Here is a 25,140-nt window from a genome sequence, read left to right as displayed (position 1 = left end):
CTGGCCGGGCACAGATTCTAACTGAGGTCTGGAGGAGGGGCATAGTGGGAGGAGCCAGTGCACACCAGATAGTACCTAATCTTTTCTTTAAAGTGCCCAGTCTCCTGCGGAGCCCGTCTATTCCCCATGGTCCTTACAGAGTCCCCAGCATCCACTAGGACGTCAGAGAAAAGAGTGTTGATACTTCATATTCACTTGTGGGATCAAATGAAGAGAAAGTGCCAGAGGGTTCAGGTAGGGAATTGAGCAGGTCACTGGCTGAGTTAGAGCATACCATTTCATCTCGGATTTTATCAATCTTATCCTTGAAGTAGGAAGCAAGTTCTTGTGCACGGATAGTAGCTAGTGGGGGAGGTGAGGGAGGGTAAAGAAGTGATTTAAATGTATTAAAAAGTAGCTTGGGGTTGTTGGCATGATAAGAGATGAGAGATTGGAAATATGTTTGTTTGGCAGTGTCCAGGGCCTGACGATAGGAGTGGTAGGTAGTCTTATATGTGAGAAAGTCACTTGGATTCTGAGATTTCCGCGACTGACGTTCTACTTTACGTGACAGTTTTTGTAGGTGTCTTGTTGATTTAGAGTGCCATGGTTGGCATCACTTATATACATTGTCTACACCATCGTTTACATTCACACCATCAAGGGTTGATGTGGGCATTATACACAGGTGCAGCAGTATATACTGCTGGAAATTTGGTGAGTTTTGATCAGATGTGTGCGGAAAAGATAGGCACTGCCTCACCTGCCATACACTATTTCAGAGTTTTGACTATAAAAAAATATTAGAATGCAAAGAAGATATTTATGATATATTATTTGTATTTTTCTTTTACTTTATATAGTCAAACATCTGGTGTATACGTTAGTATGACAGGAAAGGCTCTGCCTCATCCCACCACACGTCACTGTTATCTACACTACTTATATACCATCCCTTATATTACACTATCTACACCCCCGCTTAAATACACCGTTGCTTATATACAACGGTATGCAGCTGAGCTGCCGACAGTCGGGATCCTGGCAGTCAGCATGCAGATGCCGGGATCCCAACCGCTGACCATGCTGACAGATGGAATCCCGGCTAAATGGGGCGGGTGCAGCGAGCCATCGAACACGCAAGGGGACTTATTGCGCTCACCCCTCTGCCGGCATACTAATGACCGGGATGCTGTTGTTGGTATACTGACGGCCGGCATCCCGATCATCGGTAAATCCTACTGATCCCTATACAACATCACTCAGATTATTTTGCTAACGAATGGTCTGAACATAAGAAGCTCCATGCTAAAAAGTAGTATTTTGCTGACTGTGTCCTGCAGGGAAACGCTGGAACACCCTCCACCAGAGACTGCTCCCCGCTACACAATTTCTCCCAATGGCCATTCACCATACTGGAGATGTATGGGCTCTGTGCAAACTTTACATCATTGTCCCCAGTCTGACCTGTACTAAAGTCAGTATTTTGAGCAATTCAGTGTCTGCAAACAAAACTGAGATGCAGGTAGAGTTACCTTTACTCTGCCCCAGACTTTGGTTTGGTACAATAAGGGAGTCGTTGAGACGGAACGGAACATAGATGGAATAGCGAGACTGCAACAAACATTTGAAGCCAAATGATTTTGGCAATGCGGAATAACGCAGACACATACGAAAGGAGGTAAAATATTGTGCTATACTATTTCTGCATTTGTCATTTAGGGGTAGATTACTGCACTGCTGTGACTTAAGGCAACACCTGCTGGTCTACAGCTTAGCAAGGAGGGAAGGAGGCAAACCTTACACCATGGGATGGGATGGCCTAAATCTGGTGCACGGGAAGTAGAGGTCTCTAGAGGTACGCTTATTAGCCAAGGCAGATAGCTTTAAATAAAGATTTGAAAAGTTTTGTCTATACTAATGATTTCATTTACTAATGTTCACCCAGAGGCACATAAACAGGGAAGATAAAGAAAGGGAGCTCAAAGACCTAACTATAGGAAGTAAGTACCTGTCTGTGGTCTCTTGATCCTCGTTTCCAGGTACACAGGGCTGTGATGAAATTCTCTGGAGTCCATCCTCGGGAATAGGAGATTCCTGCAGAAGGGTAACAGATTTGTGTTCAGGCAGGTAAGGGATATTGATATTGTAAGCTGTAACCGTCCACTCCTCCCTATCCTTTATACAATGTGTTTGGAATGCGGCTGTGTTAGAAGCAATGTACTCTACCTCCCCCCCCCCCCTCCCCTTGACCTGAACACTCTTCATGCAGCAATGGTGTGGGGAGTACTGGTCTGCCATCAGCAGTGGAATCTTCACACGCTACTCTCTGCAATGCCAACACCAGCAGTCAAATAAAACTAACTTCTAGCTGGAACTAAGATCTGATACATATTATAATGTGGTTCAAATAGAACAAATGTTCTAATAAGAAACAAGAAAAACCCAAAACGTAGCTCTAATTGGAGCTGGCCGAACATTGATTGTCTGGGGCCATCAGCCCTATTTGCACAACATTAAAAACCAACTTGAGCTTCCACACAAGGAAACTGCTACTGCAAAACCCCAAAACATTCCCACAAACATAAGGCTATGTGAAAGATCAGTATAATCGTATTTGATGGGGTTTTCTATTTTGATCACTGTACCAAATCCCTTTTCTTCCAAATAGTATTTTAAAGCAGGGTTTTTTTCCTGTCCCATGGTGCCATCGGTCACGTATATAGCCGCGTCCGCTGCTGGTCACCATTGGCGCTGCTCTATTCTCTCTCGATGGGAGAGATCTAAGGTAGCTTTTTTAATTAAAGACTTTAAGAGCTCTCTGTCAAGTAGTTCCATTTTCCTGTGGGTGTGTAGATTATGTAGCACCTGATTGGAGACATGCCACGGCCAATCCTAGCAGGCGGTGCATAAACGCCTCTCCCCCAGTCATGGCTTATTGAACACTTAGGATAGTAAAAACCAACAGCGCTGACCGACGTTAGCTTCCAATGGAAGGGTTCCCTACTGAAGGGGTATATGTGGATAACTCCTTTCATATAAAACAAATACACCCCCCCCCCCCCTCACAATTTAACCAGGGTTTTAAATAGACTCTGAAAAGAACATTACTGTCATAGTGAAACTCATTATTAGCACATGGTGAAAAAGGTAGTGAAACTTGCACAGTAGGACATCAAGCAAGCACAACAACATTCACAAGCGGTGTAATTAGAGCACATGGAAGCAATGCAGGAGAACACAGCCCCAACTGGATGGTACATGTATGTCCACAAATTGCCACAAGTGGTTACCTACAGCAAACTTCAGGGGCAAAACTTAGGGCTACCCCACCACACGGCTTATGCATGGCTGGAAAACCTGTGTAGACCAGCTTACATTATGCCCTAGTGATGATCTGGTGGGCATATTAAAACACACCCGTTGCCCACATACACAGAGGAAGCAGCCATTTGTGGGCTGTGCCCATATCAGCCAATCTATTCTCAAGATGTCATGACATCGCTGACCAATGATGCACTTGGGATGTCCATAAACCTTAGTGAATCGGTAGGGTGCATGCTGAGGATGGTTCAGCTCATTCTGGCACAATAGCCAGAAATATCAGATACGTCGTCCTTTGTGTGTGAGTATGCCTAACACGCAGTGAAAGCTGGTGTTTTAACACATTAACAGAGACCCTGGGCCTGACTCAGAGATGACCACAGGGTCAATGTTTGTGCAACTGAGCGTCTCCCCGCTGCGTGAAAACCCTTACTGCGCATGTGCAGACCAATGTATCCGATGGTGTATGCATCATAACGCAACAATGCTATCACTTGAGATGGCGTCTACAATCCATGGACGTTTCAGGGTAGAGACTGGAAGGTGACGTGAAGTGATTGCAACAAGAGGTATCATGGGTGTATTATGGGAGTGTTATGGAAGTGTTTTGGCATCGGCAGCAATCTTTTTTGCAGCACTGTGGTCATACTCTGAGAAAGTTACAAGAGAGGCTGTGCGCCAGCCAGGGGCTAATCGAGGAGTCAATGTTGCGACCAATGGAGGAGAGATCGGATCGACCAGGGTAGTGGCACATTGCTCAGATATGTAAAGTGGGCGTCACAGGGTTTACTCAATCCGTCACATGGAAGTACACAAGAGGAATGTACAAGCGGACATTTGGATATTTTTGCACTTACAAATCCATGAGAAATTGCAGTCGCACAAGATTTGCATGCACCTCTGAATCAGGCACTATTAAGCTGCTGAAATATGGAGGCAATGGTTGAAAAGATGGTCCAGATCTGTCCAGGGGTATTCAATGCATGTCGGATCCTCCCAACGGACAGTGCGGTATTCAATTAGCGGGCAATTCCGACAGGTTTTGCCCATTTCCGACAATGCTGATGCGACTATTTTAAGTTGGATCAGCATTTTTGAAAACGGGCCAAAAAACTGCCGGAATTGGCCGTTAATTCGTCAAAACACGTGGATCCGCGGCTAATCCATAGATACACGTGTTTTCCAACAAGTCGGAAAAATGGCAGCTCCATTGAACAGGTCGAATCCTGATTCTTCCAAAAAGTCGGAAACTGTCGTTTTTCAGACTTGACAGCAGTTTCGACTTCAATTGAATACACCTAATAGGGGTCATCCACAGAAGACTTTCCAAAAAGGTATTTACTGGTCTTCCAAATGGAACATAATGGAAGTATACGGTCAACCAAATACACTTGATCACAAACTGCATTTTTACAAAAGAAACAAAAACTACTAAACACAACTTTTAAAAACTTACAGTATTTATTTTAATGCTAACATTTTTTACTTTAGTAATACAATATAAGTAGTTTGTGGCTGCTGGTTATAAAAATAAACACAATTAAAGTTTGTGGCTTCAGTTTCACTGCTTAACTACACGCTGTGGTTTATTGTTTTTCCAGCAGTACAGTAATTACAAGTTTGTCTTTCTATTTTTTTTTTTTGGATGACAAGTTAACAAAATAAGACTTTCAAATGTTCACCTGTTAAAGTGTCCGTCAAGCCTGAAAACGATCTAACCAACTATGATCAGATTATTCATGGCCACGCCAATCGTTAGTGGCCAGGTGACAAATCTGGACAACGGTCATAACGTCTTTTTTTTTTTTTGAGAGAGAGAGGCTTAACTAACACATATACACATTATAATTATATATTTATTATTGATAATTTGATATTTCTAGGTGTATTCGCGCTTTAAAATGGGACTCTACCATCTGCTAGCTGTACAGTAGGACATCAGCGCTTTATTTATTTTATTTATTACCAGTTATTTATATAGCGCACACATATTCCGCTGCGCTTTACAGAGAATATTTGGCCGTTCACATCAGTTCCTGCCCCACTGGAGCTTACAATCTCTGGGGTAGATGTATTAACCTGGAGAAGGCATAAGGAAGTGATAAACCAGTGATATGTGCAAGGTGATAAAGGCACCAGCCAATCAGCTCCAGTATGTAAATTAATAGTTAGGATCTGATTGGCTGGTGCCTTTATCACCTTGCACATATCACTGGTTTATCACTTCCTTATGCCTTCTCCAGGTTAATACATCTGCCCCTCTATTCCCTATCACATGTACACGCGCACACATTCATACTAGGGTTCATTTTGTTGGGATCCAATTACGGTAACCTACCAGTATATTTTTGGATTGTGGGAGGAAACCGGAGTACCCGGAGAAAACCCACACAAGTACAGGGAGAATAGACAAACTCCACAAAGGTAGAGCCATGGTGGGAATTGAACCCATGACCTCAGTGCTGTGAGGCAGTAATGCTAACCATCACACCATCCGGCTTTAGTGATTTTATGAACTTTTGGTGTCACCATACTGTTAATGATTTAAACTCTGCATAGAATACTGTGAGGACTCGCCGTAAATAATTTGGTTACTATTATGGAAAACCAAAGTGAGCAAAACAAAAAAGCATTTTTATTTATGAGGTGTATAACCTAAAATTAAACATTAGTACACCACAGTGTGTAAATGATAGATTGATTTTTAAAGGCAATGATGAAACACAGTTTAATACTGCCCATGTGTTTATCTAACATGGAATGCCAAAGCTGTGCACATCCAATCATTCAGCACCACAGCAGTATCACATGGGGCCTATTTATTCTAGTCCGCCAATCAACCCTCACCAAAGGCAGTTATGGGTCAATGAGATTTTCTTGGCTGTCTGCTCAGGATTTAAACCCATTTAAAAACGTTTGATGCCCTATTATTTTTAGTTGTTTGTGTTCCATTAGGTCCAACTGTAATGCTCCTTAGTAAGATCAGATTTCTAGTTCTTTCTGTTTTGCAAACATAATGGGCCTCTATTATTACAGTTAGGAATTAATTCAACTAGAATTTAAATTGTGGGGACCACTCTAAATTGCAGTGCCGAAATACAGCTGTCCGGGATATTTGTATCCCTTTTATTACCACAGGGCTTGTCCACGGGCAGATTTATACATTTGATCTGGATTTGCTTCCAACTCTAAACCAGGCCCAAAAAGAGTCAATCAACTGAAAAGAATAATCAGCTCTTTGTTCATTTATCAATAATACCCCTTTCAGACTTAAAACCCCTGGCTTGGACCTGGGACACTGAGCACAGATTGAAGACAGGGTTTTCTGTACTTACCCCTCTTCACGCATCGGTTATTCTCGGGTAAACACCCTTCACAACGGACCCGGGACTTCTGCTTTACAGGGGGCGCTTGGAGATTGTGTAATCTCTAATCGCTACTGTGCCCCACCAATGAATTTCTTTTAGGCATGACCCAGGTCATTCCTGTCACACGTATGCCAGGGCACTGACCCGGGTTGAAAATCTCGGGAATAATCCTGGTTTATTAAAAGGGCACGAACCCAGGACTCTCAACCCAGATTATTCCTTTCAGAAATAGGGCAGACAAGGGTCGATAAGTATGCATGGCAAAACACCTGGGGTTTTGGCTTACATCTGAAAAGAGGTAGAAGTGGGAGAGTCATTGCTTTCATGGGTCAGAAGATCTAAGGTGAACCAGGATTATACCATGTTCCCGGAAGTATTCACAACTACCCAATGTACTGGAGAGGAACAGCTGATATTTAAATACCCTTTTAACCAAGTTAAAGAGACAAGATCACAAGTTGGAGGCAGGCAGTTTGGGAGCTAACCAAGGTTTATAATAAAGCATTCATCTTCAGATTGGCTGCCTCCCCTGTACATTGGCGATGTTGCCAATGTACAGGGGAGGCAGCCAATCTGAAGATGAATGCTTTATTATAAACCTTGGTTAGCTCCCAAACTGCCTGCCTCCAACTTGTGATCTTGTCTCTTTAACTGGGTTAAAAGGGTATTTAAATATCAGCTGTTCCTCTCCAGTACATTGCGCTGGTGAAACCGGAATTGCAGGAGAAATGTTTGCTAGGAGCCTTGGTCTATTGTAGAACCTGGAATTGTCATGGCTGACGTGGCAGGAGAAGTTTTGATAAAAAGGATCATCTAATCATAGGCGGTTATACTCTTAAGAAGTGTTGTGAGAACAGACCTTGGGAGAATTCAATTAGCAGAGATACCCAATTTTTGCAGTAAAAACAGGGATTTCTATTCAATTGTCCGCAAATTTACGGCAATAATTCTCCATAGGTTTACCGCAAATTTTGTTTTACCACTTCTGAGCAGGTGATAAGCTTAGGGAAAATACCAATTTTAAAAGGTAAAAATGTTGGGATTTGGTTCAGAACCCCAGGGACATCCCTTTTAATGACTAATTATGTACTTAGTTTTTAATTATTTTTAATTGGCTAATAAATGAAACTTGTTTTGGTTGAAAAAAAAATGCAAAATGATGGAAATTGGGGTGAAAGTCATGGGGCAGGTAGATTGGGGTGCTTTAGGGAGTGTGACAAGTTTGCAGGTGGGAGTAAATTACACAACAAAAAGTTAAAATGGCTCAAATAAACACATACCCATACTATGTACCCCCAAATCAAGTAGAACAATTATTCTGCAGTAAAGAAATAGCTTTCCATAATATTTTTTAAACATTTTTGAAAAATGCATTCAACATTCATTTGACACAGTTTAAGTACCCCAAATCTTTTTTTTTTTTTTTTTTTTATTATGACGACTAATAGACTTCTATACTGTTTTCCTATCTTAGTTTGGCAGATTTCCCCATTTTAACCAGTACTTTCCTCTGGTTTTGACTGCAAGAATTAACACGCGAATCCCGTTTTTGCGCATTTGCAATGTCGAATCGCGGGAGTGTGCTATTCCGTGAAAAGCATTTGTGCGATAGCAGTGATAAGCTTAATCGCTGTAAATTCCCACGTTTTTGTGAACTGATTCCCCCCCAATCCCAGCATAAAAATTCTTCTTTGCCTTTAGTTTGTGACAATCGGTGCAGAAAGTAATTTCAATCTGTCAAGTCTGAAAGTGCTTATGTCTCTCTGAACTAAAGAGAAAGATGGACCAACTGCTTGACTGTATCGGACTATTTGTTACCAGACTGTCATCTAACATGCATTGGAAAGCAAGCATGCATTCATTTATCTGCCGTTGATAATATTTGGAAATGTTGGGGGTTACTTACAACTGTAGCTAATAATTAATGTTCATCAATCTTCCAAAGATTTTATTAACATTTAAGACAAAGAGTCCACGATTCTTCTTCGTTACTTTTAAGCAATTCATAATGATGGAGCCATGCTCATCTATCCGGGGCAGTCGGACTTAATCAAAAAGAAAAGATATCTGGCAGTGGAGTGCGCAACTAAACCCTGGAAATCAGCCCAATAGAAATACAAAGGAAGTTTCACCTGCTTCCCAAACGATTCTAGTAGCACAAAAAGAGGAGTATTTTGCTTGTCAAGGAGTAGCCTCATACACCTATTAGTTCACCTTTTAGGATAAAAAAAACCCTAAAAAGAACATGTGTCCATGCTTGTCACACAAAGCATGGTTCAAAATGAAAGAAAGAGAAAAATAAACATATAGAGGAATATCCAATTATCCCCGTTAAACATCGGGTCCGAAAAAACAGGCGTTTTCTGAAGTTTTTCTGACTTTTTTCAGATGTTTCACCAATTTTTTTTTTTACTGGCTCTGTGGGGCTTGTCTCTTCCAAGTGCTGATTGGATTTCTAAGTATGAGTTTTAAACAGCAAAAAGGTGAACTCTGATTAATCTGTCTATCCATATAGGGATAGTAATATTGTGAGAGAAAGTAATCTGATTCTGATTGTTAGTATCTATACTATATCTATAATCTGATTCTGATTGTTTGTATCTATACTGTTTCTTTTTGTTTTAATATATCTGTACTGGGTTATTTTTTTATTTTTTTTTGGAGGAAAAAAAAAAAAGTGTGAGGTGAAAAGCCAGAGGGGTTAACTCAGGTGTGAGTAATCAGGAGTAATCAGGAGGAGGAGGGGCTGATTAAGGCAGCTGGCTGGGCCTATATAAGCAGTGACTAGACTCTTGGAGCTCGCTCTGTGGGGCTTGTCTCTTCCAAGTGCTGATTGGATTTCTAAGTGTGAGTTTTAAACAGCAAAAAGGCGAGTTAGAATACAGAAAAAGGTGAGTTTTATAATACACAATCAGGAACACACATTTGCAGTACCATTAAACTTCCGGTGAGGCTGCAAGGGGCTGACCTTGTGAGTGAGTGAGAGGGTCTCTTACTTGGAGTAGCAGCTTGGAGTAGCAGAGGAGCTGTGATTGGGATTCACAATCTCGAGCGTAGTTTAGACAGAACGGTGGAGGAGTTGCGGGAGGGGTCACTGGTAGAAGAGGATGATGATCAGGTAGCCAGTTGGGTCACAGTTAGAAGGAAGAAAAAGAGGGGGAGGCACGACATCTCCGAACTATCAAACCCGAACAAATTTGCCCGATTGGACGAGGAATCGGAGGATGATAGTGAAGAAATGACGGTGCCGGAGGAGACTGCTCCCTCTAGCATCCAGAGGTGCGGTCCCTCTGGCGCGGTTGGGATAAAAGATTGAGAGGTACCTAGTCAGATGGTGGTGGTAGGGGATTCTATCAGGAAGGCAGATAGGGCAATCTGCTACCGGGACCGTGATCGCCGTACAGTCTGTTGTCTCCCGGGTGCTCGGGTACGGCACATCGCGGACCGGGTAGATTGTTGGGAGGGGCTGGCAAAGACCCGGCGGTCTTGGTGCACGTTGGCACCAATGACAAAGTTAGCGGAAGGTGGGATGTCCTTAAGAAAGTCTATAGGGACTTAGGAAAGAAACTGAAGGCAAGGACATCTAAGGCAATATTCTCGGAATTATTACCCGTGCCACGCGCTAGTCCATGGAGGCAGAGGGAGATTAGGGAGGTAAATGTGTGGCTTAGGGATTGGTGCAGGAAAGAGGGGTTTGTGTTCCTGGAACACTGGGCGGACTTCTCAGTCAGGCGCCATCTCTTTTGTCGTGACGGATTGCACCTGACTGAGGAGGGGGCAGCGGTGCTGGGGGGAAGGATGGTTAGAAGGTTGGAGGAGATTTTAAACTAGGAGCCTGGGGGGAGGGTTTAGCTAGAAACTACGGGTCATGCAGTGAGAATAGTGGGGATGGCGGTAGTAAACGAAATGGGGGAGAAGTTGGGGGGAGGGTAAGAGCAGGCGGTAAGGTTACTAACACGGGTACTAAAAGGGATTTTAACAAAGCACTAACCAATGACGATTACAGGTCATCCTTGCTACATAAGGTGAAAGATGTCACTAACGCAAGGGAAAATACTTATCTTAGTTGTATGTATGTAAACGCCAGAAGCATTACTGGTAAAAAGGGTGAACTAGAAATACTTGCAGCAAGCAAACAGTATGACATTATAGGCATTACTGAAACTTGGTGGGATGTATCTCATGATTGGACAGCCAATCTAGAGGGCTATACACTGTTTAGGAGAGACAGACTAAATAAAAAGGGTGGAGGGGTGTGTCTTTACGTAAAGCCGTTTTTAAAACCTAATATATGGGAAGATATTCAGGAGGGGACTGTAGACACTGTCGAGACATTATGGGTAGAAATTGCCAGGCCCGGCGACAGGGGGGGTCAAAGGGGACATCCATCCCGGGCCCCGACGTTGTGAGGGGCCCCAAGGTCCACCTGCAGCAGTGCAGCATGGATTCACGTTTGTAATTGTAGGTATAAGTTTTGATATCGCGGCATCTCGCCGCCCGCCCGCTGTGTGTAGCTCCCATCTCCCCAGGTCAGCTGTCCGGAACTCCTGAAGTTGTGCAGCGACGTCGCGCCGGGCTATGCGCGACACCGCTGCGTCCTCCACTTCTCTCCTCCCCGACCGCCCTGTGTCTCTGCTGTGAGGAGAAGCCGAGCAGGAGCGGGACTTCAATCGGCTATAGAGACCGCACGGCCGGCGCAGCTCACAGACAGACTTGAGGAATACAACAGCCTCAGGCTGTCTGGAGACTCGGAGCCTTGTCTGGATAGCGGCAGGCAGCTGTGTATATTGGTAAGTGTGCGCTCTTGGCTCTCCAGGAGTTTGGGGATTTGGAACTAGGCTTCTGAAAGTAGCTGATAAATGTTTTCTTGATGCACTGGATAAAACAATATTAATAGAATTATATGTTAAATATGCTTATCCAGGGTGTTTATGTTATGTGAGATTTATTTTATTGATTAATGCCATTGTTGTTATACAATGTATAATTATTTTAATATTGTTCTATCCAGTCAAGAAATCATTTATCAGCGCCACCATCTCTTTCTTTTTATATATTGTTTATTGTGGGTCTGACTACCCTCTTTTTATGGTGGCAGCTTGCAGCAAAGCACACCATTTCAAGCGCCTGGGTTGTATTTATTTACCATTTTAGCTTCTTAAAGGACTGTTTCCCACGGAATGTAGTTGGGATCCTGGCAGTCAGAATGGTGACGCCGGCATCCCGAACGTAAGTATGCCAAGGAGGGTTAGGGTTAGGCTGCGGGGGAAGGGTTAGGTTTGCAGGCAGGGATGTGTGGGTCTGAGGTCAAGGGGGAATGGGGAGTAGGTTGGGGAGGGGGAGGGGGGGGGGCCCGCAGAGATATCAGTGTACCGGGCCCCAAGATTTCCGTTGCCGGCCATGGAAATTGCATGCGGGGAAAAAGGAATAAAAAAGTTAGTATTGGGTGTATGCTATAGGCCCGCCTGGTATCAACGCATCTGATGATGAATTGTTACTAAAGCAAATTGAAAGAGCAGCAGGAGTAGGAGACATAGTAGTGATGGGAGATTTTAACTATCCAGAGATAAACTGGAAAAACGACTTATGTGATACTGCTAGGGGCAATATGTTTTTAAACACACTTAATGATAACTACTTAGTCCAACTAATTGAGGAACCAACTAGGTACAATGCAATCTTAGACCTGGTATTAAACAATGGGGATTTGGTATCAGGTATTATAGTAGGGGAACCCATAGGAAACAGCGACCACAATATGGTCACATTCAATATCAGTTTCTATAAACAGTCCTATACTGCCTCAACTAGGACTTTAAACTTTAGCAAAGCAAATTTTGAAAAGATGAGAGTATTTTTCAGGGATATTGAATGGGAAGGTTTGTTTTTAGGAAAAAACACTACGGAGAAATGGGAGGTACTAAAATTCCTGCTAGCTAAAAATACACTCAAATGTATTCGAATGAGTAGCAAAAAAAGGAATAAAAATCATAAACCGATGTGGCTTAACAAAAAGATTAAGGAACTTATGGGCAAGAAAAGGCGAGCATTTAAAAAATACAAATCTGACAGGGAAGCAGAGTCATTTCAGCACTATAAGGAATGTAACAAAATTTGCAAAAAGGAAATAAGAGCGGCTAAAGTAGAAACTGAAAAACTAGTAGCAAAGGAAAGCAAAGCGAATCCCAAAAAATTCTTTAAATACATTAATAGCAAGAGATTAAAGAAGGAGAGTATAGGCCCTTTAAAAGACAAGTTGGGAGTCTTAAGCAAAAATGATAATGACATAGCGGACACACTAAATGAGTTTTTTTCAACAGTATTCACTAGAGAGGACCCAATTCAGGGACTGACACACAATCTCAATAATGAGAATATCACACTGATAGGTACTTATTTAAGCGAGGAAGTAGTCTGTGACCGATTAAAACATTTAAAGATTAATAAATCACCAGGGCCCGATGGCATTCATCCAAGGGTTCAAACCGCTATCTTTGATCTTTAAGGATTCAGTTATATCAGGTATGGTTCCCAAAGACTGGCGTATAGCGGAAGTAGTGCCTATATTCAAAAAGGGAAGTAAAGCTGAACCAGGTCATTATAGACCAGTTAGTCTTACATCTATAGTGGGGAAAGTATTGGAAGGTATTCTAAGAGATAGTATTCAGAAGTTCCTTGAAACCAATAAGGTCATTAAAAAGAATCAACATGGGTTTATGAAGGACAGATCCTGTCAAACCAACTTACTTGGCTTTTATGAAACAGTAAGCGCAAACCTAGATCAGGGTAAAGACTTAGATGTAATCTTTTTAGACTTTGCCAAAGCGTTCGATACTGTACCACACATGAGACTTATCTACAAGCTACAAGAATCAGGGCTAGGAAGCACAATATGCACTTGGGTCAAAAACTGGTTAGATAATAGGGAGCAGCGCGTTGTGGTTAATGGATCTTTTTCAACTTGAACTGAAGTGCTAAGTGGTGTGTCGCAAGGCTCAGTATTAGGACCGCTATTGTTCAATATTTTCATTAACGACCTAACAGAAGGTCTAGAGAGCATGGTGTCAATTTTTGCAGATGATACCAAATTGTGTAAGGCTATAAATACAGAGGTGGATGCCGAGTCTCTTCAGAACGACTTAATTAAATTAGAAGCATGGGTAGCCAAATGGAGAATGCGCTTCAACACAGACAAGTGTAAGGTAATGCACTGTGGTAACGAGAACAAAAATTACACCTACCTACTAAATGGGGTAAAATTAGGGGATTCTGTACTGGAAAAGGACTTAGGTGTCCTCATAGATAGCAAGCTAAGCAGTAGTACCCAAAGTAGGACTGCAGCAAAGAAGGCTAATAAGATATTAGCATGCATAAAACGGGGTATTGATGCTAGGGACGAGAGTATTATACTACCGTTCTATAAATAACTAGTGAGGCCACACCTTGAATACTGTGTACAATTCTGGGCACCGTACTACAAAAAGGATATCCTGGAGCTTGAAAAGGTACAGAGGAGGGCGACCAAACTAATTAAGGGCATGGAGACGATGGAATACAAGGAAAGGCTTGAAAGACTAGGCATGTTTACATTGGAAAAGCGGAGACTAAGAGGGGATATGATCAACATCTACAAATATATAAGGGGACAATACACAGAGCTTGCGCGGGACCTGTTTTTGGTTAGATCAACACAGAGGACTCGTGGACACTCGCTCAGGTTAGAGGAGAGGAGATTCCGCACAATACGGCGTAAAGGCTTTTTCACGGTAAGGACAATACGTGTTTGGAATTCCCTGCCCGAGGGAGTTGTAATGGCGGAATCTGTCAACACCTTTAAGAATGGGTTAGATAAATTCCTAATGGATAAGGATATCCAGGGGTATGGTGCATAGTCATGCATTATAGTTACTATAAATAGGGATAAAATGCAACGGCTGACAGCAGCATCAGTCAGAAATTTTAGGCAAATCATCATGCATAGGAGACCACAAATAGGTTGAACTCGATGGACAATTGTCTTTTTTCAACCTCAGATACTATGTTACTATGTATCCAGATTGATTGCCTGTAAAACAAAACAAAACAAAAAAAACAACCCTTTCTCCCGAAAACACACAGGTTCAGTGAAACGTGTGTGTTTTCGGACGAAAACGGGGCTGTGTCCGGGGATTTGGCTTTGCCTGCCGGTGGCAGGTGAAACAAAATCCCCGATAAGCTGCGGCACGCGCCGGCTTATTGGGGCTAATTAGATAGCCCCCGGTGGGACAATTAGCCCTGGTTAATTACCGGGACTGATTGGATATCCCCCATGGTGTAGTAATCCTTATAATGTCAATTTGTGAGTGTGCACCTGCTATGTGAAAAACATAGCAATGTAAAATCACAGGCACATCACGGTTTCTTTCTAGGCGGTAGCCAGCGAATATCACAAAGGATTGGTCTTCTCCTCCAGAGTTCACAACCTATAGATAGTGTGCCTATCTCTGCCTTATTAGCAATACACAGTTTTTACACACATTAAGAGAAGGAGAACAATAGTGCAGAAATCCTTTAAAAATTGTAAAGATTTTTATTTTTACAAGTTACACTCACATGACATAGAAAGATAAAACAGGATATCATATTCTTTTCCACAGTTGCCAGGAGATCAAACCAGGATACTGAGATGGTAACGGTGCCGGCTTCTCACTGCATTCAGGTGCGGGTCCTTCCAGGGGATACTCCAGCCTTGCTCAGCTCTGGGCTGGAAATGACGAGTGCTCCCTTGAGCTGCTGATCCACAAGGGTCTGGACGGAGCGAGAAGCCGGCACCGTTACCATCTCAGTATCCTGGTGTGATCTCCTGGCAACATGCAGGCTATGCAGTTGATACACAACCGTACTTGTCATTTGCTCTGGGCACTGATAACCCAATAGCAACCCTAAATGGAGATCCAGGAGTGGATGAGTGCCAGTTGGCTGCGACTGAACCCGGATAAAACAGAGGTCCTTATGATAGGACCGTAACATCAAAGGACAAGACTGCAGCTTAGCCAACCAACTGGACTTACACTCTTGGATTCAGAATTACAAGCCAATGATCGTGTGTGGAATCTTGGCGTTGTCCTGGATGGTGGCTTGACACTTAAACATCAGATATCAGCCACAATCAAATCCTGAGTTCACCTGAGGAACATAGCCAGAATCAAGCACTTAATTCTCTCAGATGATCTGTCAAAAGTCATACATGCATTTGTATCATCTCGTTTAGACTACTGTAATGCCCTCTACCTTGGTCTACCAGCAAAAGAATTGCAGCGCTTACAGCTGGTGCAAAACACAGCTACCAGCCCTGTTCTAGCCACATAACACCCATCCTCTACTCCCTTCACTGGCTGCCTGTGAGATGGCGAATCATCTTCAAGTTTGGCTTACGGAGTTTCAAAGCACTACATGACCAGGGCCCAAGGTACCTGAAGCAGCTTCTGACCCCATACTGCCCCAATCGATTACTGCGATCTGTAGATGAAGGACTTTTAGCAGTACCTACAATCTCCCGTAATTCATCCGGGGGTCGTGCTTTTAGTCATGCGGCTCCGACTCTATGGAACTCACTTCCCCGCACAGTGCGAGAGGCCCCAACTATAGAATCCTTCAAAAGTAGACTCAAGACTTTCCTGTTTACTCAAGCATTTCCATAATTGTCCCTTTAGTATCTACATGCTTCTGTATTTTATGAAAAGCTTTTGTGTACGTCATTATTTTCTGTACTATATTATGCTATGTATCTGTTAAGCGCCTTGAGTCCTATTGAAGAAAGAGCGCTATATAAATAAAATTATTATTATTATTACTACACTATGGGTTTTTTTCTTCTTTCATTGTGAACCATGCTTTGTGTGACAAGCATGGACACATGTTTTTTTTAGTTTTTTAATCCTAAAAGGTGAACCAATGGGGGTATTATTATTATTATTACTAGCCTTTATTTATATGGCGCCACAAGGGATCTGCAGCGCTCATTACACAGTACATAATCAAATGAGCAAACAAGAAAACAGCACTTACAGTTCAAGACAATATAGGACAGGTATAGAAAACCCGGGGTTAGGTGCCATCAAAGGCAGTAAGGAGTATAAGATAGTGTAAGTAAAAGGAAAGGCACATGAGGAAAGAAGTCCCTGCTCTTGCGAGCTTATGGATATTCCTTGACATGCAAGCCTTGGAAAGCCCTGAGTAAAATACTCCTTTTTGTGCGACTACAGTCGGACTTAATCCCCTGCTGTATTGTTCTCTGTATTGTATTGCAGCTGAGAACAATAGATGAACGGCTTATGCTAATAAGCCTTGGTGCACCTAGGTGCAGCACGGAAGGCTAGATGAGCGTGGCTCCATCTGTACCTCCTTAGAAATGTTCAAAGTGTAACACTTTAGTTCTCTCAAGTGCAGGTATAGCTAAATATGTGACTTTGTATAAAACCCAGACACACTCAAAGCAACCAATATGCTCATATAAATTATCACCAAGGTGAGGCTAAGCGGGATTTAGGGTCAGGAGTAGTCTCACTAACAATGTGGTAATGGTGTAATTTGTGTGTGTTCTAGCCATGCAGAATGCGGGAACGTCACAAAGGGGGAGTCAGAAGTAATTTTATTCTCTGCATTATTTTTACTAGGTCCATGCCGCCTGTTTCTCTGCTACAATGGAAGCCTTATGCATTGAGTGACATAAAACTCAATAGGAACACTATGAAAAATTGCTCAACAGACATGGTCATTGAAGAGGAGCTCCTGACTTGCCGTCCTGTTTAGGTGCCAGTTAGAAATGACTTTGAAGTCTGAACTGCTTTCTACTTACAGCAGGGGGTTGGGAGGTGGTGGAAACAGAAGAGATTAGTGTATATTGATACTGTTTCAGGTGTTCACCTTGCTTCTAATTCAATTAGTGGTGAAGCCTGTGATTTAGTGCACTCCTATCTGTACATACGGAAGCCCCTAAGTCTTGTATTTTAATATGCACCATTATTATGCGGTGAATGAGAATGCGCAATCTAAGGACGATTTTGTGGCAGAACTGTTGTGATTTAGGTTAGGCCTTCCAATGAAATATGGTGACCGCAGCGATCAACTCGCCCCTAATTAAACTGACTCAAATTAATCAATCCCTAAAGCCCTCCTGTCAATCTTCCTGATAAATGATAACCCACTTCCAGAACATATAAGATTGGAGCAGGACAAATGTCAAGGGATCGCTAGAGGGTATAGTCAGACTTCCGCTAACATTTCCGCTCAGAGAGAACAGAGCGGTGTCGAGCATATGCTCTGCTAGGCAGCATACAACAAAGATACATTTGGATGGTTTTACTGCCTTCAACTGCAATCACTTTACAGAGGAAGCTTATCCCAAAATACAAGTTGGCTCACATTAATGACAATTAAAATGACATATGTAAAAGTTTCAGGCGCTTATGAGATATGAAGATATTTGCTATGCAGCATTAATGTTAGATTTTCCTTTGCCTACAGACGCCTGTATCCTAAAGGACATGTATTGCCCTACTGTGTGGGCTAAAACCATATTTGTGAGAAAGTAGCATATCATTCCATTAGGAAATTGAGCAGCAAATATTGGCTGGGCCTGATGTACTGTATATGGGCAAGAAACATAACAGCCGTCACTGAGGGTTTCCAAAGGATGGAAATGAAAGTTCAACAGATGAGTCACTGATGATAAAAATAAAAAGACACAAGTTGTAAAAGATGCACTTTAGGTCTCTGTGGCCTCAAAAAAGGAAAATGTAAGAATAAACAACAGACCCTCTGGCGCTGATCTATCTCTCAGGCAATGGGGCAGATGTATTAAGCCGGGAGAAGTGATAAAGCAGTGATAAGTGGAAGGTGATAATGCACCAGCCAATCATTACAAGTTCGAAAAATGGCAGTAAAGGTGCTCATACGCCTAAAGATTTATCTTCCAATCTGGCAGGTTGGAACGAAAATCTGGAAACGGATGGATGTCATTTGCTCCCATCCATTACCAGATTTTCACTCCAACCAGCCAGATTGGAAGAGAAATCTTTAGGTGTATGGGCACCTTTAGGAGCTGATTGGCTGGTGTGTTATAACCTTCCACTTATCACTACTTTATCACTTCTCCGGGTTTAATATATCTGCCCCAATATTTACAATATACATAAAAAGTATGTCTAATGTATGGGCATGGTCAGTAATATAAACTATGTATGTACAACAATCACGAAATCTCAAGATACCAGTTTATCATGTAACAAAACCCTGTGGAAGTATAAATATATCCATAGTTCATATTGCTATTTAACAGACAAGTGTAGGAGACAAAAATGCTAACTCTGTGCTAATGCGTTTCTCTACTAACTGCAAATAGTTTCTGCAGAAGAGATGCTACATAGGAGCGTACTTCTAATTGCCCTTGTTTGATAGAGTATATAACCTCACTTTTCACAGGAGTTTGTACATTTTGTTATTTAGATCTATTTCTTGATTACCGATTTATACCCCTTTTCCACCTACGAGCACGGGTCGCAGCCGAGTGCCTGACATGGGAGCTGCCCCCTGCTGCGACCCGTGCTCGGTCCCTTTCCCATCAGCAGTCATAACCCGGCATATGCCGGGTTGGTGACGCTTCTAGTGACGTGGCAGGGGCGGCGCAGGGAGATCACATGATCTCCCAGCGCCGCCCTTCCATACAGTGTAAACGGGAGCAGTGTCGCATCGACACTGCTCCCGTTTACACTAGAACCCTACCCGGATCATTCCTGTGTCCTACCCAGGTAGATAGCCGGGTAGGATTCACGGGTCACTTGATCGGGGTTGACCCTTTTCCACTTGCAAAATACACGGGTAAATGCGCGCGCCCGTGCATTTACCCATGTTTTTTGAGCTAGTGGAAAAGGGGTATTATATACTTGTTTTACACTAATATATACAAAAGTATTTCTAAATATTGATATATTAAAATACTTTTCTTTGTAATATGTAGTTTAGAAATATTGTCTGTGTGGAAATGATCTGTTCTGAGATAAAGATCAGCACCAGAGGATATATTGGTGCAGGTTGGGCAGAAAGTTCCTCAGTTCCTAGTGTAGGACAGAAACAGATTGCAGAGTCAGCACCCTGTAGAGGCTTGCTGCAGCCCAATAACAATGTGTTCCTCTATCTGCACACTGTTACAGGGGGCTGGAGCAAGGGAGAACAGCATGACACATTAGGTTAAGCCATTGCGTATATTTCTCCATGGATACATTTGTAAGACATGGAGGTGTGTATCTGGCGAATTCCAGCTTTTATGAACCACAAGCTTTGAGTGTGCAACCCAATGTTAACCACCTGTTTTGCTGCAGTTTCCAGTAAATTATCATTCGGGAATCTGCCTCCTGCAGGTTACAGGTTCTCGTTTAGCCTTATGATGAACACAACAGCCGTTGCTGGCGCTATTCTGTTATCCATTATTCCAGGCACAAATGTAAATTCAGTGCAAGGCCAAGTATATAAAAAATAAGAATTTACTTACCGATAATTCTATTTCTCGGAGTCCGTAGTGGATGCTGGGGTTCCTGAAAGGACCATGGGGAATAGCGGCTCCGCAGGAGACAGGGCACAAAAGTAAAGCTTTCCGATCAGGTGGTGTGCACTGGCTCCTCCCCCTATGACCCTCCTCCAAGCCAGTTAGGTACTGTGCCCGGACGAGCGTACACAATAAGGGAGGAATTTTGAATCCCGGGTAAGACTCATACCAGCCACACCAATCACACCGTACAACTTGTGATCAAACCCAGTTAACAGTATGATAACAGAGGAGCCTCTGAAAGATGGCTTCCTAACAATAACCCGAATTAGTTAACAATAACTATGTACAATTATTGCAGATAATCCGCACTTGGGATGGGCGCCCAGCATCCACTACGGACTCCGAGAAATAGAATTATCGGTAAGTAAATTCTTATTTTCTCTATCGTCCTAGTGGATGCTGGGGTTCCTGAAAGGACCATGGGGATTATACCAAAGCTCCCAAACGGGCGGGAGAGTGCGGATGACTCTGCAGCACCGAATGAGAGAACTCCAGGTCCTCCTTAGCCAGAGTATCAAATTTGTAAAATTTTACAAACGTGTTCTCCCCTGACCACGTAGCTGCTCGGCAAAGTTGTAATGCCGAGACCCCTCGGGCAGCCGCCCAAGATGAGCCCACCTTCCTTGTGGAGTGGGCCTTTACAGATTTAGGCTGTGGCAGGCCTGCCACAGAATGTGCAAGTTGGATTGTGCTACAGATCCAACGAGCAATCGTCTGCTTAGACGCAGGAGCACCCATCTTGTTGGGTGCATACAATATAAACAACGAGTCAGATTTTCTGACTCCAGCTGTCCTTGCAATATATATTTTTAATGCTCTGACAACGTCCAGTAACTTGGAGTCCTCCAAGTCACTTGTAGCCGCAGGCACTACAATAGGCTGGTTCAGATGAAATGCTGACACCACCTTAGGGAGAAAATGCGGACGAGTCCGCAGTTCTGCCCTGTCCGAATGGAAAATCAGATATGGGCTTTTGTAAGATAAAGCTGCCAGTTCTGACACTCTCCTGGCCGAAGCCAGGGCTAGTAACATGGTCACTTTCCATGTGAGATATTTTAAATCCACCTTTTTTAGTGGTTCAAACCAATGAGATTTTAGAAATTCCAAAACCACATTGAGATCCCACGGTGCCACTGGAGGCACCACAGGAGGCTGTATATGCAGCACTCCCTTAACAAAAGTCTGGACTTCAGGAACTGAAGCCAATTCTTTTTGAAAGAAAATCGACAGGGCCGAAATTTGAACCTTAATAGATCCCAATTTGAGACCCATAGACAATCCTGATTGCAGGAAATGTAGGAATCGACCCAGTTGAAATTCCTCCGTCGGAGCACTCCGATCCTCGCACCACGCAACATATCTTCGCCAAATGCGGTGATAGTGTTGCACGGTTACTTCCTTCCTTGCTTTAATCAAAGTAGGAATGACTTCTTCCGGCATGCCTTTTTCCTTTAGGATCCGGCGTTCAACCGCCATGCCGTCAAACGCAGCCGCGGTAAGTCTTGAAACAGACAGGGACCCTGCTGAAGCAAGTCCCTCCTTAGAGGTAGAGGCCACGGATCTTCCGTGATCATCTCTTGAAGTTCCGGGTACCAAGTCCTTCTTGGCCAATCCGGAACCACTAGTATCGTTCTTACGCCTCTTTGCCGTATAATTCTCAATACTTTTGGTATGAGAGGCAGAGGAGGAAACACATACACCGACTGGTACACCCAAGGCGTTACCAGCGCGTCCACAGCTATTGCCTGCGGATCTCTTGACCTGGCGCAATACCTGTCCAGTTTTTTGTTGAGGCGAGACGCCATCATGTCCACCATTGGTCTTTCCCAACGGGTTACCAGCATGTGGAAGACTTCCGGATGAAGTCCCCACTCTCCCGGGTGAAGGTCGTGTCTGCTGAGGAAGTCTGCTTCCCAGTTGTCCACTCCCGGGATGAACACTGCTGACAGTGCTATCACATGATTCTCTGCCCAGCGAAGAATCCTTGCAGCTTCTGCCATTGCACTTCTGCTTCTTGTGCCGCCCTGTCTGTTCACATGGGCGACTGCGGTGATGTTGTCCGACTGGATCAACACCGGTTTTCCTTGAAGCAGAGGTTCTGCCTGGCTTAGAGCATTGTAGATTGCTCTTAGTTCCAGAATGTTTATGTGAAGAGACGTTTCCAGGCTCGTCCACACTCCCTGGAAGTTTCTTCCTTGTGTGACTGCTCCCCAGCCTCTCAGGCTGGCGTCCGTGGTCACCAGGATCCAATCCTGTATGCCGAATCTGCGGCCCTCCAATAGATGAGCACTCTGCAACCACCACAGAAGAGATACCCTTGTCCTTGGAGACAGGGTTATCCGCTGGTGCATCTGAAGATGCGACCCTGACCATTTGTCTAACAGATCCCTCTGGAAAATTTGTGCATGGAATCTGCCGAATGGAATTGCTTCGTAAGAAGCCACCATTTTTCCCAGGACTCTTGTGCATTGATGTACAGACACCTTTCCTGGTTTTAGGAGGTTCCTGACAAGCTCGGACAACTCCTTGGCTTTTTCCTCCGGGAGAAAAACCTTTTTCTGAACCGTGTCCAGAATCATCCCTAGGAACAGCAGACGAGTTGTCGGCATTAACTGGGATTTTGGAATATTCAGAATCCAGCCGTGCTGTTTTAGCACTTCTTGAGACAGTGCTAATCCCCTCTCTAGCTGTTCTCTGGACCTTGCCCTTATTAGGAGATCGTCCAAGTATGGGATAATTAATACGCCTTTTCTTCGAAGAAGAATCATCATCTCGGCCATTACCTTTGTAAAGACCCGAGGTGCCGTGGACAATCCGAACGGCAGCGTCTGAAACTGATAGTGACAGTTTTGTACAACGAACCTGAGGTACCCCTGGTGTGAGGGGTAAATTGGAACGTGGAGGTACGCATCCTTGATGTCCAAGGACACCATAAAGTCCCCTTCTTCCAGGTTCGCTATCACTGCTCTGAGTGACTCCATTTTGAACTTGAACTTCTTTATGTACAGGTTCAAGGACTTCAGATTTAGAATAGGTCTTACCGAGCCGTCCGGCTTCGGTACCACAAATAGAGTGGAATAATACCCCTTTCCCTGTTGTAGAAGAGGTACCTTGACTATCACCTGCTGAGAGTACAGCTTGTGAATGGCTTCCAAAACCGTCTCCCTTTCGGAGGGGGACGTTGGTAAAGCAGACTTCAGGAAACGGCGAGGCGGATCTGTCTCTAGTTCCAACCTGTACCCCTGAGATATTATCTGCAGGATCCAGGGATCTACCTGCGAGTGAGCCCACTGCGCGCTGAAATGCTTGAGACGACCGCCCACCGCCCCCGAGTCCGCTTGAGAAGCCCCAGCGTCATGCTGAGGCTTTTGTAGAAGCGGGGGAGGGCTTCTGTTCCTGGGAAGGAGCTGCCTGTTGGTGTCTCTTCCCCCTTCCTCTGCCTCGTGGCAGATATGAATATCCCTTTGCTCTCTTGTTTTTAAAGGAACGAAAGGGCTGCGGTTGAAAAGTCGGTGTCTTTTTCTGTTGGGGAGTAGCTTGAGGTAAAAAGGTGGATTTCCCGGCTGTAGCCGTGGCCACCAAATCTGATAGACCGACTCCAAATAACTCCTCCCCTTTATACGGCAAAACTTCCATATGCCGTTTTGAGTCCGCATCGCCTGACCACTGTCGCGTCCATAAACTTCTTCTGGCCGAAATGGACATAGCACTTACCCGTGATGCCAGTGTGCAGATATCCCTCTGTGCATCACGCATATAAAGAAATGCATCCTTTATTTGCTCTAAAGACAGTAAAACATTGTCCCTATCCAGGGTATCAATATTTTCAATCAGGGACTCTGACCAAACTACTCCAGCACTGCACATCCAGGCTGACGCTATAGCTGGTCGTAGTATAACACCTGTATGTGTGTATATACTTTTTTGGATATTTTCCATCCTCCTATCTGTTGGATCTTTAAGTGCGGCCGTCTCAGGAGAGGGTAACGCCACTTGTTTAGATAAGCGTGTGAGCGCCTTATCCACCCTAGGAGGTGTTTCCCAGCGCGCCCTAACCTCTGACGGGAAAGGGTATAAAGCTAATAACTTCTTTGAAATTAGCATCTTTTTATCGGGGGCAACCCACGCTTCATCACATACATCATTTAGTTCTTCTGATTCAGGAAAAACTATAGGTAGTTTTTTCACATCCCACATAATACCCTGTTTAGTGGTACCAGTAGTATCAGCTAAATGTAACGCCTCCTTCATTGCCAAAATCATATAACGTGTGGCCCTACTGGAAAATACGGTTGATTCGTCACCGTCGCCACTGGAATCAGTGCCTGTGTCTGGGTCTGTGTCGACCGACTGAGGCAAAGGGCGTTTTACAGCCCCTGACGGTGTTTGAGGCGCCTGGACAGGCACTAACTGATTGTCCGGCCGTCTCATGTCGACAAACGACTGCTTTAGCGTGTTGACACTATCCCGTAATTCCATAAATAAAGGCATCCATTCTGGTGTCGACCCCCTAGGAGGTGACATCCCCATATTTGGCAATTGCTCCGCCTCCACACCAATATCGTCCTCATACATGTCGACACACACGTACCGACACACAGCAGACACACAGGGAATGCTATTAACGAAGACAGGACCCCACTAGCCCTTTGGGGAGACAGAGGGAGAGTTTGCCAGCACACACCAAAAGCGCTATATATGACAGGGATAGCCTTATAATAAGTGCTCCCTGTATAGCTGCTTTTATAATATAATTTTTGCCACTATTTTGCCCCCCCTCTCTTGTTTTACCCTGTTTCTGTAGTGCAGTGCAGGGGAGAGACCTGGGAGCCGTCCTGACCAGCGGAGCTGTGTAAGGAAAATGGCGCTGTGTGCTGAGGAGAT

The 25,140-nt window shown here is 43.8% G+C and overlaps 1 protein-coding gene across 5 annotated transcripts in view; it reads right to left on the bottom strand.

Annotated features, from left to right (window-relative positions):
- RAPGEF1 (Rap guanine nucleotide exchange factor 1) overlaps positions 1-25,140 on the bottom strand; it is a 259,536-nt gene that overhangs the window by 39,411 nt on the left and 194,985 nt on the right. For all 5 annotated transcript variants that reach the window (XM_063936770.1, XM_063936771.1, XM_063936772.1 and 2 more), the window contains one exon: positions 1,991-2,076. In XM_063936770.1, coding sequence (XP_063792840.1) covers positions 1,991-2,076 — 86 coding nt within the window. The remainder of the gene's footprint in view (positions 1-1,990; positions 2,077-25,140) is intronic.

Source organism: Pseudophryne corroboree, chromosome 8 (assembly GCF_028390025.1).
Source record: "Pseudophryne corroboree isolate aPseCor3 chromosome 8, aPseCor3.hap2, whole genome shotgun sequence".
NCBI lineage: Eukaryota > Metazoa > Chordata > Amphibia > Anura > Myobatrachidae > Pseudophryne > Pseudophryne corroboree.
The sequence above is the reverse complement of the archived record's forward strand: the minus strand, read 5'-3'. Positions and strand labels throughout refer to the sequence as shown.